The 15781-nt window shown below is 41.6% G+C and overlaps 1 protein-coding gene across 1 annotated transcript in view; it reads left to right on the top strand.

Moving 5' to 3' along the window:
• The window catches only part of IPO8 (importin 8), a 63544-nt gene that overhangs the window by 12672 nt on the left and 35091 nt on the right, over window positions 1–15781 (top strand). The window contains exons 6-11 of the mRNA XM_066258035.1: window positions 2128–2217; window positions 3982–4076; window positions 4679–4763; window positions 10677–10811; window positions 12256–12355; window positions 15607–15683. Coding sequence (XP_066114132.1) covers window positions 2128–2217; window positions 3982–4076; window positions 4679–4763; window positions 10677–10811; window positions 12256–12355; window positions 15607–15683 — 582 coding nt within the window. The remainder of the gene's footprint in view (window positions 1–2127; window positions 2218–3981; window positions 4077–4678; window positions 4764–10676; window positions 10812–12255; window positions 12356–15606; window positions 15684–15781) is intronic.

Here is a 15781-nt window from a genome sequence, read left to right as displayed (position 1 = left end):
ACGTCTCGCAGCCTTCTTAGTTAAATAGTCACGGCAAGGGGGTAGTTTTGTTGGGGTACAGAGCCAGGATGGTTTGGTTTTGTTCTTGGCTTCATATATTGACTTAGGTACTTTTGTACTCTTTCCGAATATTTCACTTCAGTGAAGGTTTATATTTTTAGCCTTATTTTTTAAACTTTTAATAGAGGCAGTTGAAGGGAGATTTTGTTTTCAGCTCAGCCTTTTTGGGGGGGCGGGAGGAAAGGGGGAAGGAGGAAAACCTGAGGAGAGAGAAGAAAATGGGATACGAGGAAAATATATCCTCCAGCTCTTTTTCTCTTTCTTTTTTTTAAAGTAATAGGGAGTGGAGATGCATGGTGCCTTTGCTTTTTTACCCAAGCACTGTTCAGAAATCGTCCTCAGGAGAATCACTTTACTCGGAGGCAAACATTTTTCATTCAGTGAGATGTTTTGCCATTAGACTCAGCAGTGCCCCCTGTATTCAGAGGCCAGAGCTCCTGTTCCTGCTGGGGGCAGGGTAGCTAGGAGTCAGGAAGGAAGACAGAGGCAGATGAAATGATTTTCCTAAAGCCTCTACCTCTACCTGAGCCAAGAGGGTAAAATCTAAAATGTGTTTTTTCTCAATATAAACATGCTAAAAACCTAAAAAAAAGGCAATGAAAAAATAATCTCACCATTTTAAACCATTTTGGTAAGTATTATATGCTACTGACGGAATGTGCCCCCGCTGGGTGTCCTGGAAGCAGAAGGTTAGCGGGCTGTAAGGGGTATGACTGCAGTGCTGTGTAAGTGAAAAGTGATGGACAGTTTGGGAAGAGGCAGAGGTATTTATGTTTTGGGAAGTATGGTACAATTAAACTGACTTTAAGCAACATTTATTCACTGTTGTGTACAGAGCATTTGGGTAAATTCATACACACTCAGAACTCAGTTTGTGGGAAAGAGCCCTCGTCACTGTCCCCAGGCCGTCAGCCAGCTCCTCCGTTCCGTCTCAAACCAACTCCCCACTGCACTTGGCATAGGGTGTGATCTTCTGAACACGGCCCACAAAGCCTTTCATCTCTCCACCTTACCTTTCCCCTCCTCTCCTTTGTGCTGTACACTCCCGCCATACTGAGTTTTCGGCTTCATGACTAGCCCATGCCCACTCTTACTTGGGAGCCTGTAGAAGGCTGTATTTCTGCCTGGAGCACTCTTCTTCCCCTGGGACCCAGCTGGTTTGTGCTTTCTCTGGGTCTCAGCTTGCGAGTCCTGCCTTCAGGAAGTTTCTGACTTGACCAGCTGGGTTAGGTGGCCCTCTGTGTTCCCCTCTCAGTTGTACGCTCTTACCCATACACTGTCACGCTGTGGTGTAATTCCTTCTTTACGTATGTTCTGTTCCCGCAACTGGAGTGTGAGGACGGAGACTGTGTCTCCTACTTACTGCGTCCTTAGCATGTAGCAGGGCTTGGCAAGCATGGGCGCGGGATGGTGCTGCCTCACCCCCTCTACTCGGGGTGCAGCCAGGGGACCCGCAGTAAGGCAGCGGCTACGGCACTGTGCCTCAGTGGAGAGGAGAGTAGTTGAAACAATGTTTCATGAGCTAAAGATTTTGATTAAAAAGGTGAAAATGAGTTCTCAGTACAAAATAGGTAATTTTTTTGCGGTGATAAGGTGTTAACTAATCTTACTGTGGTAGTCATTTTTCAGTATATGTATGTATTAAATCATCACATTGGGTACCATAACTATACACACACAATGTTTTATGTCAATTATTATATCTCAGGAAAGTTGGGGAAAAAGTGGTTGAAATTATAAATTTGACAAATCACTTATTTGAAATCTCATGTTGAATAAATGAGATCTTATTATATTAAAACTTTTTTTTTCCACTTAAGAAAGTAGTCCAGAAGAACAATTCATGACATGCATACTTTTAGATTTTAACATTTTAATTTGCAGACATATGTATATGGGCCTATTTTAAATTAAATTGTAGGTCGAACCATATGAAATGATTGTTGTCGTGGTCAAATGTTAGCCATTTCACGCATTCCAGCCTTCCAGCACAGGCTGGTTACAGACGCCCTTGCTGACTTTCTGAGGGTGGAGTGACTGCTTGCTGACGGTGTCCTCTGTTTGCAGTACGCGTTGCCTCTTCAGCTGGTGAACAACCACACCATGACAGCGTGGATGGAGGTCTTCCGAGCTATTATTGACAGGACGGTTCCTCCTGTAAGAAAGAGCTTCTGTTTCTAAGAAAAATTGGAAAAATTTGGGTTTAGGATATTTGTGGTGGACTAATTTATGATACTAGGCTGTTTGGAAAAAAAGTTATTACTGTAGTAAAAATAATTAATAATGTATACTGAGTTTTGGAACATTCAGGTAAGCAAAACTAATAATAATTATATTTAATCCTACTAAAATGGTAAAAAAAAGTTTTGAAAATTGGTATTTATTTTTCTAGGCTTTTTAAAAATTTTTCCCTGAAGTGAGAAGCAGGGGTGAGGGGGTGGGGATGGGGTGCAACCAGGATCCACCCGGCATGCCCGCCAGGGGGTGATGCTCTGCCCATCTGGGGTGTTGCCCGGTTGCAATCAGAGCCATTCTAGCACTTGAAGTGGAGGCCATGGAGCCGTCCTCAGTGCCTGGGCCAGCTTTGCTCCAATGGAGCCTTGGCTGAGGGAGGGGAAGAGAGAAACAGAGGAAGGAGAGGGGGAAGGGTGGAGAAGCAGATGGCTGCTTCTCCTGTTTTGTGCCCTGACTGGGAATCGAACCTGGGACTTCCACACGTTGGTCTGACGCTCTACTACGAGCCAACCAACCAGAGCCTTATTTCTCTAGGCTTTTATCTCTGTTTCTTTATATGACCATATTTTACTTATAAAAATGGTATATGTTGGTACTGTTTTGAAACTTATTTTTCACTTAAAATTTTTTATAAATATTTTATATAAATGTTTTTATACTCTTGTCACTTTTGTTGAATGCTTCATTTGCTGGATGTTGAGCTGTTTTAATTTTTTAGTTTCAATTTAATGATAAGGATGTAGTTAAATTTTTATACACATATATGATTTTTTTTTTTTTGGATAGACTCCTAAAAGTGTTTAAGACTGACAGATCTTGTAAAGTACTCTTGGGAAACATTGCCCTAGCTTAGATTGATTGATTTTTTGATTGATTTTACAGGTAGAGGGAGCTAGAAGTATCAACTCATAGTTGCCTCACTTTAGTTGTTCGTTGGTTGCTTGTCATATTTGCCTTGACTCAGCAAGCCCTGGGTTTTGAACTGGTGACCTCAGCGTTCCAGGTTGATGCTCTATCTATCCATGCACCACCACAGGCCAGGTGCCCTCACTTATACTTTAATAAGCAGTGGCTGAGGATATCTTTTACATAAAATTCTAAGTTTGCCAGTTTGATAGGTGAAAGATAGTGTCTCATTTTTATCTGCAATAACAAGGATGCTGTAGTTCACTTACCAAATTAACTGAAATAACTAATCAAATTAAATAAAAAAATATAAAATATTTTAAGATTTAAGCTTGTCTTCAAGTGTGTAGTGTTTTTTCTCTTATTCATATCTTGAGACAAATTATATTTGAGTTTAATTTGTATACATGAATGCACAAAACTTATTGAACAGTTCAGTAAATTTTGGCAAACGTACAATTGTGTTACTATCACCCCGATCAAGATATAGGACCTTTCTGTCATCCCAGAGTTTCCTCAGGTGACATGATATTTTGTATTTGTTTTCCACTTGGGTCTTTTAAAGATAGGAGACAAATGTGAACAACAGCATTGGTTAGTCAAAATTTACTTTGCTTATTTAATTTTTACCTAGCAGTCTCTTAAGAAGGGATTTGCATTTGTATGGCAGTCTAAATTCACAATGAATATTCATCTATAGCAAGATTTATTCTGCCTGTGTTATTCACATAAACTCTTTTATTATGTAGAAATTTAACCCGGGTGTTTTTGTCTTCTTAGGAGACTCTACAAATTGATGAGGACGATAGACCAGAACTCGTCTGGTGGAAGTGTAAGAAGTGGGCGCTGCATATTGTAGCTCGTCTTTTTGAACGGTAATTCTGTTTATTAGATTTATGATCTTATAGTTCAGTATCTCAGTATTGGATATAATAAAACTGGATGGGCCCCTTGATGGTCCACATTATGTATATGGTTATTTGTCTTTAATGCCCTAGAGGGCAAAGTGTCACCCTCTATTTTTACAGTAGGCGTCACTCTGATCATTGACTTTGAGAATCATATGAGGTGCTCAGTCTTCTCCGAATCTTTCTATTTTTCTATAAAAAGAATGGAAAAATGACATTGTTTAGCTTATTGGAAATATCCCAGGGATTATACAAGAAGGTGTTTGGTCATTCAGTTCCATAGGAATGTTAGTCAAATTTAATTATAGAAGCGTTTATTGAAAAGATATGTAAAAGTTTTTTATTTATAATATTTACCCTTTAGGAGAGCTTTGTTAATTAGAAAGACATTGTGTCTGAAATTTTAAGTATGACCCAGAGTCAAAGTAGAGCTCATCCTGATTTCATTTTGGGGCTTGTAAAAAGGAGGGAAGTGTTAGTTTTCTTTCAACAAGAGATTGTATTTGAACTCTGAACATGCTTGTTTTTAAAATTCATGGTATTTAAACATTTTCTCTTTGTATTTTAAGATATGGAAGTCCAGGAAATGTCACAAAAGAATACTTTGAATTTTCTGAATTCTTTTTGAAAACCTATGCAGTGGGAATTCAGCAGGTAATAAATTCATGCTTTTTAAATTGAAGGACAGTTACTACTGAGAGTAGTTAAGTAATTTCTATCCATTTAAAATAGGTAACACACCCTCACCAGGTTGATTGATACCCACCCACATTGGTGAGGGTGATCTGTTTGACTCAGCCCACCGATTCAAATGCTAATCTCTCCAGAAACAACCGCACAGACACACCTAGAATGTTTTATCAGCTATCTAGGCATCCCTTAACCCAGTCAGGTTGACAAGTAAAAGTACCGATCATGATGAATAAATGAAATAATAGATCAGGGCTGGGTCTAGGATGAGGTGAGAGAGGCACCAGGGGGCGCAGTTTCAGGAGGCACTTACCCTCAGTTAGTGCACAAATGGGAGGATCCTTCACCTGCTGGGCCCGGGGAGCCAGCCGTGTACAGCCTCCCCAGGGCACCCCGTATGTGTCAGTCAGTGTCCTCATACACTGCGGATCCTGCACCTGCTGGGCCTGGGGAGCCAGCCGTGTACAGCCTCCCCAGGGCACCCCGTATGTGTCAGTCAGTGTCCTCATACACTGCGGATCCTGCACCTGCTGGGCCTGGGGAGCCAGCCGTGTACAGCCTCCCCAGGGCATCCTGTATGTGTCAGTCAGTGTCCTCATACACTGCAGATCCTGCACCTGCTGGGTCTGGGGAGCCAGCCGTGTACAGCCTCCCCAGGGCACCCTGTATGTGTCAGTCAGTGTCCTCATACACTGCGGATCCTGCACCTGCTGGGCCTGGGGAGCCAGCCGTGTACAACCTCCCCAGGGCACCCCGTATGTGTCAGTCAGTGTCCTCATACACTGCGGATCCTGCACCTGCTGGGTCTGGGGAGCCAGCCGTGTACAGCCTCCCCAGGGCACCCCGTATGTGTCAGTCAGTGTCCTCATACACTGCGGATCCTGCACCTGCTGGGTCTGGGGAGCCAGCCGTGTACAGCCTCCCCAGGGCATCCTGTATGTGTCAGTCAGTGTCCTCATACACTGTGGATCCTGCACCTGCTGGGTCTGGGGAGCCAGCTGTGTACAACCTCCCCAGGGCATCCTGTATGTGTCAGTCAGTGTCCTCAGTGCACAGCGGATCCTGCACCTGCTGGGCCTGGGGAGCCAGCCGTGTACAACCTCCCCAGGGCACCCTGTATGTGTCAGTCAGTGTCGTCATACACAGTGGATCCTGCACCTGCTGGTCCTACGTAGGCTGGGCCCCCAAGGGAGCTGTACACGACCTCCCATGGCACGCTGCATGTGTCAGTGTTCTGCTCTTGCTGCCTTGGAATTCTTAATCACTTTATTTTTTTTATTTTTTTTATTTTTGTGAAGCTGGAAACGGGGAGGCAGTCAGACAGACTCCCGCACGTGCCCGACCGGGATCCACCCGGCACGCCCACCAGGGGGCGATGCTCTGCCCATCCGGGGCGTCACTCTGTCGTGACCAGAGCCACTCTTAACGCCTGGGGCAGAGGCCAAGGAGCCATCCCCAGCGCCCGGGCCATCTTTTGCTCCAATGGAGCCTCGGCTGCAGGAGGGGAAGAGAGAGACAGAGAGGAAGGAGAGGGGGAGGGGTGGAGAAGCAAATGGGTGCCTCTCCTGTGTGCCCTAGCCAGGAATCGAACCCAGGACTTCCGCATGCCAGGCCGATGCTCTACCACTGAGCCAACCAGCCAGGGCCTTTTTTTTTTTTTTTTTTTTTTTTTTAATTATTATACATTTACTGTTTTTAATTTTTTTTTAATTTTAATTTTTATTTATTCATTTTAGAGAGGAGAGAGAGAGAGAGAGAGAGAGAGAGAGAGACGGGGGGAGGACCTGGAAGCATCAACTCCCATATGTGCCTTGACCAGGCAAGCCCAGGGTTTTGAACCGGCGACCTCAGCATTTCCAGGTCGACACTTTATCCACTGAGCCACCACAGGTCAGGCCCAGCCAGGGCCTTAATCACTTTTTAATAAGTGTTCTACATTTTCACTTTGTGCTGGGCCCTACAAATTATACAGGAAGTTTTGCCTGAGAGTGAAAGCCTCCTTAAGAGTGAAGCATCTAAGTCACAAAATTAAAAATTAAAAAAAAAATTTACTTATTTATTGTTTTAAGAGGGAAAGGAGTGAGAGAGAGAGAGAAACAATGATTCGGTGTATGTGCTGTGACCCAGCGTAAAGCCAGTGTCTGCGGTCACCCTCATAGCTGCCTGGCCAACGCAGATTCAGGTTTGATTCGGACTGATGGTAATGAAGCAACAGAGCCAAAAACTGGTGGTCTATTTTTCTTTATTCTAGAGTTACATTTGGAAAGCGAGTAAAAACAAACGCACTGGGCTCCAAAACCCACTCGTTGAACACTCACAAAGCTACTGACTCACCTGAGTTTCCTAGAATCAAAGGCTTCCATCGCACCAGTCTTATTCACCTTTGTTCCCCATCTCCTCCTCCATGAACCGGCTTCTCCTTCCCCCATTGTGCCATTTTGGCTGCCTCCTCCATGTGGCTTCCCTGCCCTGCTCCAGCCTGGGCTCTTCCTCCCTACAAGAATGTGCCCACTCTCCCCAAAATGGCCTCCTAGCTCCTCCTTTTAAAACCTTCTGTCGGGAAGGCCCTCCCCCAACACATATTAGCACAACCACGCCCCTTCCCAAGCAGGAAGGGCCTTAATATTATTGCCTGGGCGATGGGCAGCGACATCTTTAACAGTAAGGGTGAGAAAAAATAACTTACCTGCCTAACACCCAGGATCGAACCTGCTCCTTGGTGTATTGGGATTATGAGCACCCAGCCAGGGCTTAAGGCACAGACTTGAAAAGGTGCTCACTCTGTCTGGTGCCAGTGCTCTGCCTGTGCTGGCGGCAGGCTGAGAGCAGGGCCTCCTGCTGGTCGGTGCCATGGAGACCTCACTTGCTTCACGTAGTCTGGCCCTGCAGGGGAAGACAACTCTTCAATAAGCAGAGAATTCAAAAACAAACAAAACAAAAAAAATAAAAATAGGTTATAAACATTCATCTATTTTGTATTTATAGGGGATGAAATGGCAGCTCTGGGAAGTTAATGCAGCCAATTAATTTTAGAACCAAGAGGCTTAGGGCAGCTCCCCCAGGGGGTGCCCTTCCAGACTCCAAGAGCTGGGCTCGAGCCTTTTCAGTTTGTTGACACGCAGTCACCAGTATTAGATTGGGTTCTTCTATTGACTTTCTGACTCTTCTGGGTTTCTACCCCCTATTTCTTTGAGCCTCACCTCTTTGTTTCAAGCTTTTATATCATTAGAGTTAATGGAAAATGAATTATTCTATTTCCAGAGGCGCTGAGCTCAGAAGTTAAGACTTTCAGCTGAGAACTTACACATTTTTATGGAAGTTTGGGAACTATTCTTTACAGTGAAAGTTAGTTCTTGGGTTGATACTGATATTTAAAAGCAACAAAGGATAAGTGGACATCATTGTCATTTGAATCGTAATATTTTTGTTTATATTTTAACAAATAAAATTCTATGACTATTGAGTACTGTCTGTGTCAGGACCATATTGAGGAAGCAGAGATTGATCAGACATAGAAGGCTTTAATGATATAGAGGGGGTTTCTAGACTTTTATAAATTTATACATGCTAGTCTTTATTATAATGATACCAAGTTAATACTTCAGATTTGCCATCTAAGATGGAATACTTCCTTTTATAGATTATCATTTTGTCTAGTATCATTTTATGGATTATCATTTTTATTTTTTTATTTTTAAGAGAGACAAGGAGAGTAGAGCCAGGAACATTTTGCTGCTATTGTATGTGCCCTGACAATAGAGCCGGCAACCTTTGCACTTCGGGATGACGCTCCAACTACCCAAACTCTCTGGCCAGGGCTTAATTTTTATTGATTTAGAGAGACAAAGAGAGGAATAGAGAGAGGGGGGAGGGGGAAGGGAAGCACTCATTTGCCATCTGACTCACTTGTGCATTCTTTGGTTACTTCCCATGTGTGCTCTGACTGGGGATCAAACCTGTGTCGTTTCGGGACTATGCTCTTAACTGACAGAGCTAACTGGCCAGGACTGGATTATCATTTTTTCTTTTTTTTTTGTATTTTTCTGAAGCCGGAAATGGGGAGGCAGTCAGACAGACTCCTGCATGCGCCCGATCAAGATCCACCTGGTATGCCCACTAGGGGGTGATGCTCTGCCCATCTTGGGGCTTTGCTCTGCTGCAATCAGAGCCATTTTAGCGCCTGAGGCAGAGGCCATGGAGCCATCCTCAGCGCCCGGCAAACTTTGCTCCAGTGGAGTCTTGGCTGTGGGAGGGGAAGAGAGAGACAGAGAGGAAGGAGAGGGGGAGGGGTGGAGAAGCAGATGGGCGCTTCTCCTGTGTGCCCTGGCCGGGAATTGAACCCGGGACTCGCGCATGCCAGGCCGACGCTCTACCACTGAACCAACCGGCCAGGGCCTGGATTATCATTTTTAAAAAGTATCTAGCAACAGTTCAGGAAAGCTATGGCTGTAATTTTCTCACAAATTATTTTGTTGGCCCTTGAGATAGTCCATAGGGAAAATTAGTGACTAATGAATAAAATGATCTGTTCAGCGGTTCACTATGGATCCTAGCATAATCAGGAAGCCGGTCAGCTTTGTCTTCTGCTCTTTCCACTGCTGTTAAACCTGTTCACTTCCTAAAGCTGATGCCCCCTCGAAGTGTGGTCAGTAGAGTTTCCAGTGTGTGTGTGTGTATACACACATATATTTAAATTTCATATCATGAACTATTTATACCCTATTATTTGTACCATATTATTACAGCCATATCATGAACCATTTGTACCTTATTTAAGGTATATATTACTAGTATTTTAAAATAGTTTTCTTATCAAAAACTGTTCTGTTCTTACTCCTATGTCTCGCCTCCCCCACCTCTCCTTTGTATGAGCCACACTGTATTGGGAAGACCTGTTCAGTAGCATCCGTTTTTAGCCTGCATTGCTGAAAACCGCATGGGTGATGGTAGGGCTTCTGACAAGTTTTATACCTGAATTTTACATAACTTGAACTGAGCTGGTGTGCTGAATTTTTAAATTCTGTACATGCTTCGAAAGAACCCTTTTTATTTATTCACCAGATCGTTTATGAGCTTGCTACAGTGCAGAGCTCCGGAGACCAGAGGTGAGAAGTCTTGGACTTGATTAGTCTACCTCTGACCCAGGACCCTTAGCACAGTCATGGCTGCCTTGGGCGTGGTTCCTTCTTTATAAACACTCTCTCTCTTTTTTAATCAGTCTTTTAAAAATAACTTCTCAGTTTTGTGTCTGTTTAGAGACTTCCAGAGTCAGAGATTCTAAAATAAAATTCTTCCATGTTTTCTTCTAGGAACTTGATGCTTTTTAAAAAATTATTATTATTGAAATATTTCCCTATCTGGAATTTATTTGATATGAAGTTTAGTTAGGGAACCAACTTCATTTTTTTCAGTTGCCCCAATACTATCTTTTTGGCTAACCTGTCATTTCTTTTTCAGTTCAAAATGCATCTTTATCAAATATTAAAAATCTGTTTGTGGTGTCTCTTGCTGTGTGGCTGTTTTCAGTGTTCATTTAGTCAAGTCTGTTGTTTTTTTAAAAAAGCGTCTTAATTCATTTGAAGAGCTAGTATGTGTGTTTGTGTGTAGACTTACTCTGGGTAGCTCCATAGGTTAGAAGTAGGACAGGTGGTTGGAAATCACTGTGAGACACCATCTAGTATAACATAAACCCATCTAATAATTAAAACCGCCCACTGGGCTTTCTTACAAAATACTGTATTGACTTCCCTAAACATCCCTTAGTGTTTATCCTTCTGCATTCTGGGTTTTTTGTTGCACCTAAAATGCACCCCCCCCCCGCCTTAACCTTAAAATTGTTTATGTTCTCCTGTATTTTCTCTTCCTATTTTCCCATAGGTACTACTCAAAATTTTAGACCAGTATAGACAGAAAGAGTATGTAGCCCCTCGTGTCCTTCAGCAAGCATTCAACTATCTCAACCAGGGGGTGGTTCATTCTGTAACGTGGAAGCAGATGAAGCCTCACATACAGGTTAGTGGCCGGGAGCAGTTCTCCAAAATTACTCTCTGGTGAAATTAGGTTCTCTAGGCAAAGTAAGTGTTACTAAGTCCATATTTTATATTGAATATATATTTCTATTAATAATTACAAATGGGTGCAGTCTTATATCTGATATGAAGGGCTTGTAAATTTCAGTACTTGAGATGAGTGAGGATTTAAAGTTTAATGAGTTGGAAGACTTGGATTCAGTTGATCTTGCTTAACTATTTACTTAAAGATACAATCCTACGTTATTAAAGAACAAATGAGAATTAAAAATTATAGGCCATTAATAAATTCTTATTTGCATGTAGATAATTTTGGGTAATTCAATAATGTTAGGAACTATTTTTTTTTTTTTACCTCTTAAACTAGAAATTCTTAAGTTCTGTTATCTCTAAGATGGTATCTAAAAAGGAAAAAAAATTCTTTTTCTTTGCCTTTGGTGTCCAGGATAGAATTTGTTTAGTGTTATCTTAAATATGATATCTTTTGCAATGTGTTTTGTGGAATCTTAGTAATATTTGCCTAATCTACTTGATCAAAGAGGGAGTTTCTTTGTAGTTAATAGATACTGATTTCATGTTATTTATTGTTTTCCTGTAAAGTAAGGGTGAATTGTCATAGTATTTTTATTTTTTCTACTTGATGCCTTTGACCTTAGGTTTTACAAGGCTGTAATGTAGGAATAGGAAAACTCATCCTTAGGCTAAATGTTTTCTCCTTGAAATATTTAATTGTTTAAGAGAGGATACTAATTACATATGTATAATTGTTAGTGCATGAGGGCTTAGTAGAACATTAGCAGCAGCGCACAGACAGATGTGTTTTCTTTTTCTTTCCCCTCTGAAACCTCTATTTATAGAGTAGGAAATTAGGTTTTTGAAAATGGAAGAAGAAATGGAAAATTTTAATATTGTTGATAACGTTGACATTTAGGACCAAAATGGAAATGTAAAGATGTTCACAAAAAGAAATATAATAGTAAATATAACTTTTGCTTTATATTTATTTCTCTTCCGTAAAGAGTCAAGGTATGTTTAACACTGATTTATTAGTAAAACTTGCTTATCCTTTCAGTTGCTTCAAAGACTAGCATTTACACTCATCTCTTTCTCTGTATCTTGAATCAGTTGTTATTTAAAAACAATTCTGTGCTTAACCCACCCCTCACCTGTAATCCCTCACTTGTCTAACCCTCCCTGACCCCCCCCCACCCCCGTGCCCCTTCCTGGCTGTCCCCCCCCCCCCCCCCCCCGCCCCTGCCCTGGTTTCTGGCTCTCTTGCTTTCTCCATAGTTACTGCAAGCTAAACAGAAAGATGACTATAACAGTTTGGAAAACTAACACCGAGAAGGCAGCCAGTAAGTACATCATTAGTATTCCCCAAATTTGAATAGCTGATGCCCACTTGTGTTTTTTTTTTTCCTTCTCAGAACATCTCTGAAGATGTGATTTTTTCTGTGATGTGTTATAAAGATGAAGATGAAGAGCTGTGGCAGGAAGATCCGTATGAGTACATAAGGATGAAATTTGGTAATTGATGGTTTTATTCCTCATTAGTTCTTGGAAACGTAAAATGATATAACTAAGTTTATATTTTAAGCAGATTTCATGACTCTGTTAAATCCCCAAAGTTCTGCTCTGCATGATAACATTTGAAACTCATGAGAGTTTGGCGTTCTGTTGAACCAGTGACCTGGAGAGCTCTGGGTGTGGGAGATGAAAGGCTGTTTCTCCCTCCTGTGGTGCTGGAGCAGCCGGGGAGCCATCTATAACTTCTGCTGTGACGCTGATCTACAGGGACCATCCCTTCCCGGGCCTTTTGGGGTACCCACGTGTAGATTGGGTTGTCCTCAGTCTGGGAGAGCCTTTGAATTTCTGCATATTTGAGGAGTACCCGATTTAGTTTGCCTCGTTATCCTAGGGACTAAGTATTCCACAAAGGAATGAGATTATTTACAGTGGCCCCACTGTGTGACTCAGTTCTGTGTGTGGGGGGGTCCTTTTAGTTTGGATTTTTCTGGAAGCTGTTGAATTATGTTGATTGCTTGAGTTGATCCCCTTTTACCCCCAGTTTGAATTAATTGCTTCACGGAATACTCAGGCACTTAGCATAGCAAAATGTTATATGTGTACCTGTCACTCCCACAGACTAGAGCAGTCTGAGGGCAGAGGCTTTATCTTACTTGCTTTAACTTGCATCCTCCATTCCTTCTACATCTCGGCATTCTTCTACCAGTGTTGGGCTCTCATATGTCTTCATTAATGTTGAAATAAATAATTGATAACACTGTGATGGTGTGGTGCTTTCCCTTGTCGGCCGGGTGTCCGGCTGCTGGAGGTGAGCCTCCTAGGGTAGACGCTGCGCTGTGTGCACGTGCTCCGAGGCAGTATTAGTGGGTTCAGTAGGTGAGGAAGTGCATCTTCTCTTGGAGACATTCATTCTACCTCTTCCTTTAAAAAATTATTACACATGGGCCTGATTTTCCCCCTTCCTAGTGCTTTTGTTTTCCTAGGAGCAGAGTGATGAGCCAATCTTCTATTTTTTTTAATGCATTTTTTTAATGTTTAGCTTTTCTATAATATCTGTGTTTTTTGTAATGTGCAGAGTATTTGTTTAGCTTTCAGAAAGCTACCATTATTTCACTTATTCTTCATACCAGACAAGATAATATCTGTTTTTAGAAATAAAATAATTAAGAGCTGTGAGTGTTGATTGATAGAATTTACACTTCATTGACTGAAAGAGAATATGAGTAACTGAAGACTAGTTGAAGTGCCTTTTCTTTGACCATTTCCTTCTGTGAACTAGAATGTGGTGGCCATTATTTGATACGGATATTTTACTTTTGGATAACCATAGGGAAGAACACTTATTGCATTAGTTTTCTTTTTATATTTTTGTCACTTGCAATTGTTTATATGAACAGAACATTCCTACCTAAATGTATAGAATGATATTAATAATAAAGGTTTTAGATTTGGTGAAAAGGGTAAGAGCTCAGGCTTTGATGTTAAGGGTGTGAGTGCTGGCTTTGTCCCTTAACTCGTGTGACTGTAGGCAAGTTACTCAATGTCTCTGAGTGCAGTGTTTTCAGCTACAAAGTGGGCAGTGATAACAGTGCTGGATGGATCACGGGGAATAATACACATAACTGACTGCTTTAACACAGTGCTTAGTGTGGAATACTATATGCCGGGGAAAAATCTTAGTTAGTGCAATGCCCCTGGCACAGAGTAAATGCTAGTTATTAGTATAATTATGTTTGTGTTTTATATTTTGAGGCAAAGACTTATTTTTATATTTAAATATGGATATGTCAAGTGCTTCTCAAATTTTCATATTCTTATATAAAGCTGCCTATTCTTTTTTTGTGTCAGAGACAGAGAGAGACAGAGGGACTGAAAGGGTAGACAGACAGGAAGGGAGAGAGATGAGAAGCATCAGTTCTTCATTGCGGCACCTTAGTTGTTCATTGATTGCTTTTCTCATATGTGCCTTGACTGAGGGGCTACAGCAGACCGAGTGACCCCTTGCTTATGACCTTGGGCTCAAGCTGGTGAACCTTGCTTAAACCAGATGAGCTCGTGCTCAAGCTGGTGACTTCGGGGTTTCGAACCTGGATCCTCCGGGTCCCAGTCCGACCCTCCACTGTGCCACCACCTGGTCAGGCTAAAGCTGCCTATTCTGAAAATTTTTAAGTGATATACTTTACATATGTATCATATGTATTCAACAAATACCCATTGAGTACCTGCCGAAGCTTCCTGTTGACAGAGCCAAGTGCTACCCTAGCAGTCCCTCAAAGAGTTTTACACTTATAATTTCTCTGCTTGGAGATCTTTTTTTTTTTTTTTTTTTTTTTTTTTTTTTTACAGAGGCAGAGATAGACAGGGACAGACAGACAGGAACAGAGAGAGATGAGAAGCATCAATCATTAGTTTCTCGTTGCACGTTGCGACTTCTTAGTTGTTCACTGATTGCTTTCTCATATATGCCTTGACCGCGGGCCTTCAGCAGACCTAGTAACCCTTTGCTGGAGCCAGTGACCTTGGATCCAAGCCGGTGAGCTTTTTGCTCAAACCAGATGAGCCCGCGCTCAAGCTGGCAATCTTGGGGTCTCGAACCTGGATCCTTCCGTATCCCAGTCCGACGCTCTATCCACTGCGCCACCGCCTGGTCAGGCTCTCTGCTTGGAGATCTTTATCTTTAGATTTCCATGTAGAGATCGTTCCCTTGTTCATTCAATTTCTGCTTAAGTGTTACCTTAAAAGAGAGCTGGAGAGGCTTTTTTTTCGTTTACACCCTATTTAAACGAGCCCCCCATACTCTCACACTATTTCCCTTTATCCTGTTGTCTATTTGTTCTTAATTGGGCCTATTATATGTGTATGTGTGTATAATGTTCTCACTCTTACCTTGTAACTTGTGAACCCTTTTTGTTTGATCTTTGTATCCCCAGAGCCTAGAACAGTTCCTGACACGTTACTGCCATAAATACATTTTTATTGTTTTATCATTGAAACAGACATGCCTAAAATATATCGCTTTCTTTAATGTGATTGTTTAAAAAGACAGCCTGTAGAGTTTGATAAAAACTTTTGTGTGCGAAAACACTGATGATATATCTTTAGTTTTTTTTTTTTTTTTTTTTTAATGCTGTAAACCAGGTCATGTGTGGACTGTTTTATTTCTTGGTTTTGGAATAGTGATTAATCAGGTTTAAAATCTATAGTAAGTAACTGTAGTTATACTAACATGTTACGACCTTTTAAAATCTTAGATATTTTTGAAGATTATGCTTCTCCTACCACTGCAGCCCAGACGCTCTTGTATACTGCTGCAAAGAAAAGAAAGGAGGTACATAGTCACTCTTCTCTAAGTCCTGGGTTGATTTGATACTCTAATAGAACTCTAGTATTTGAAAAATTGTATTAGTATAATCTGTCATGTTAAGA

Source organism: Saccopteryx bilineata, chromosome 2, assembly GCF_036850765.1.
Source record: "Saccopteryx bilineata isolate mSacBil1 chromosome 2, mSacBil1_pri_phased_curated, whole genome shotgun sequence".
Classification (NCBI taxonomy): domain Eukaryota; kingdom Metazoa; phylum Chordata; class Mammalia; order Chiroptera; family Emballonuridae; genus Saccopteryx; species Saccopteryx bilineata.
The sequence above is the reverse complement of the archived record's forward strand: the minus strand, read 5'-3'. Positions and strand labels throughout refer to the sequence as shown.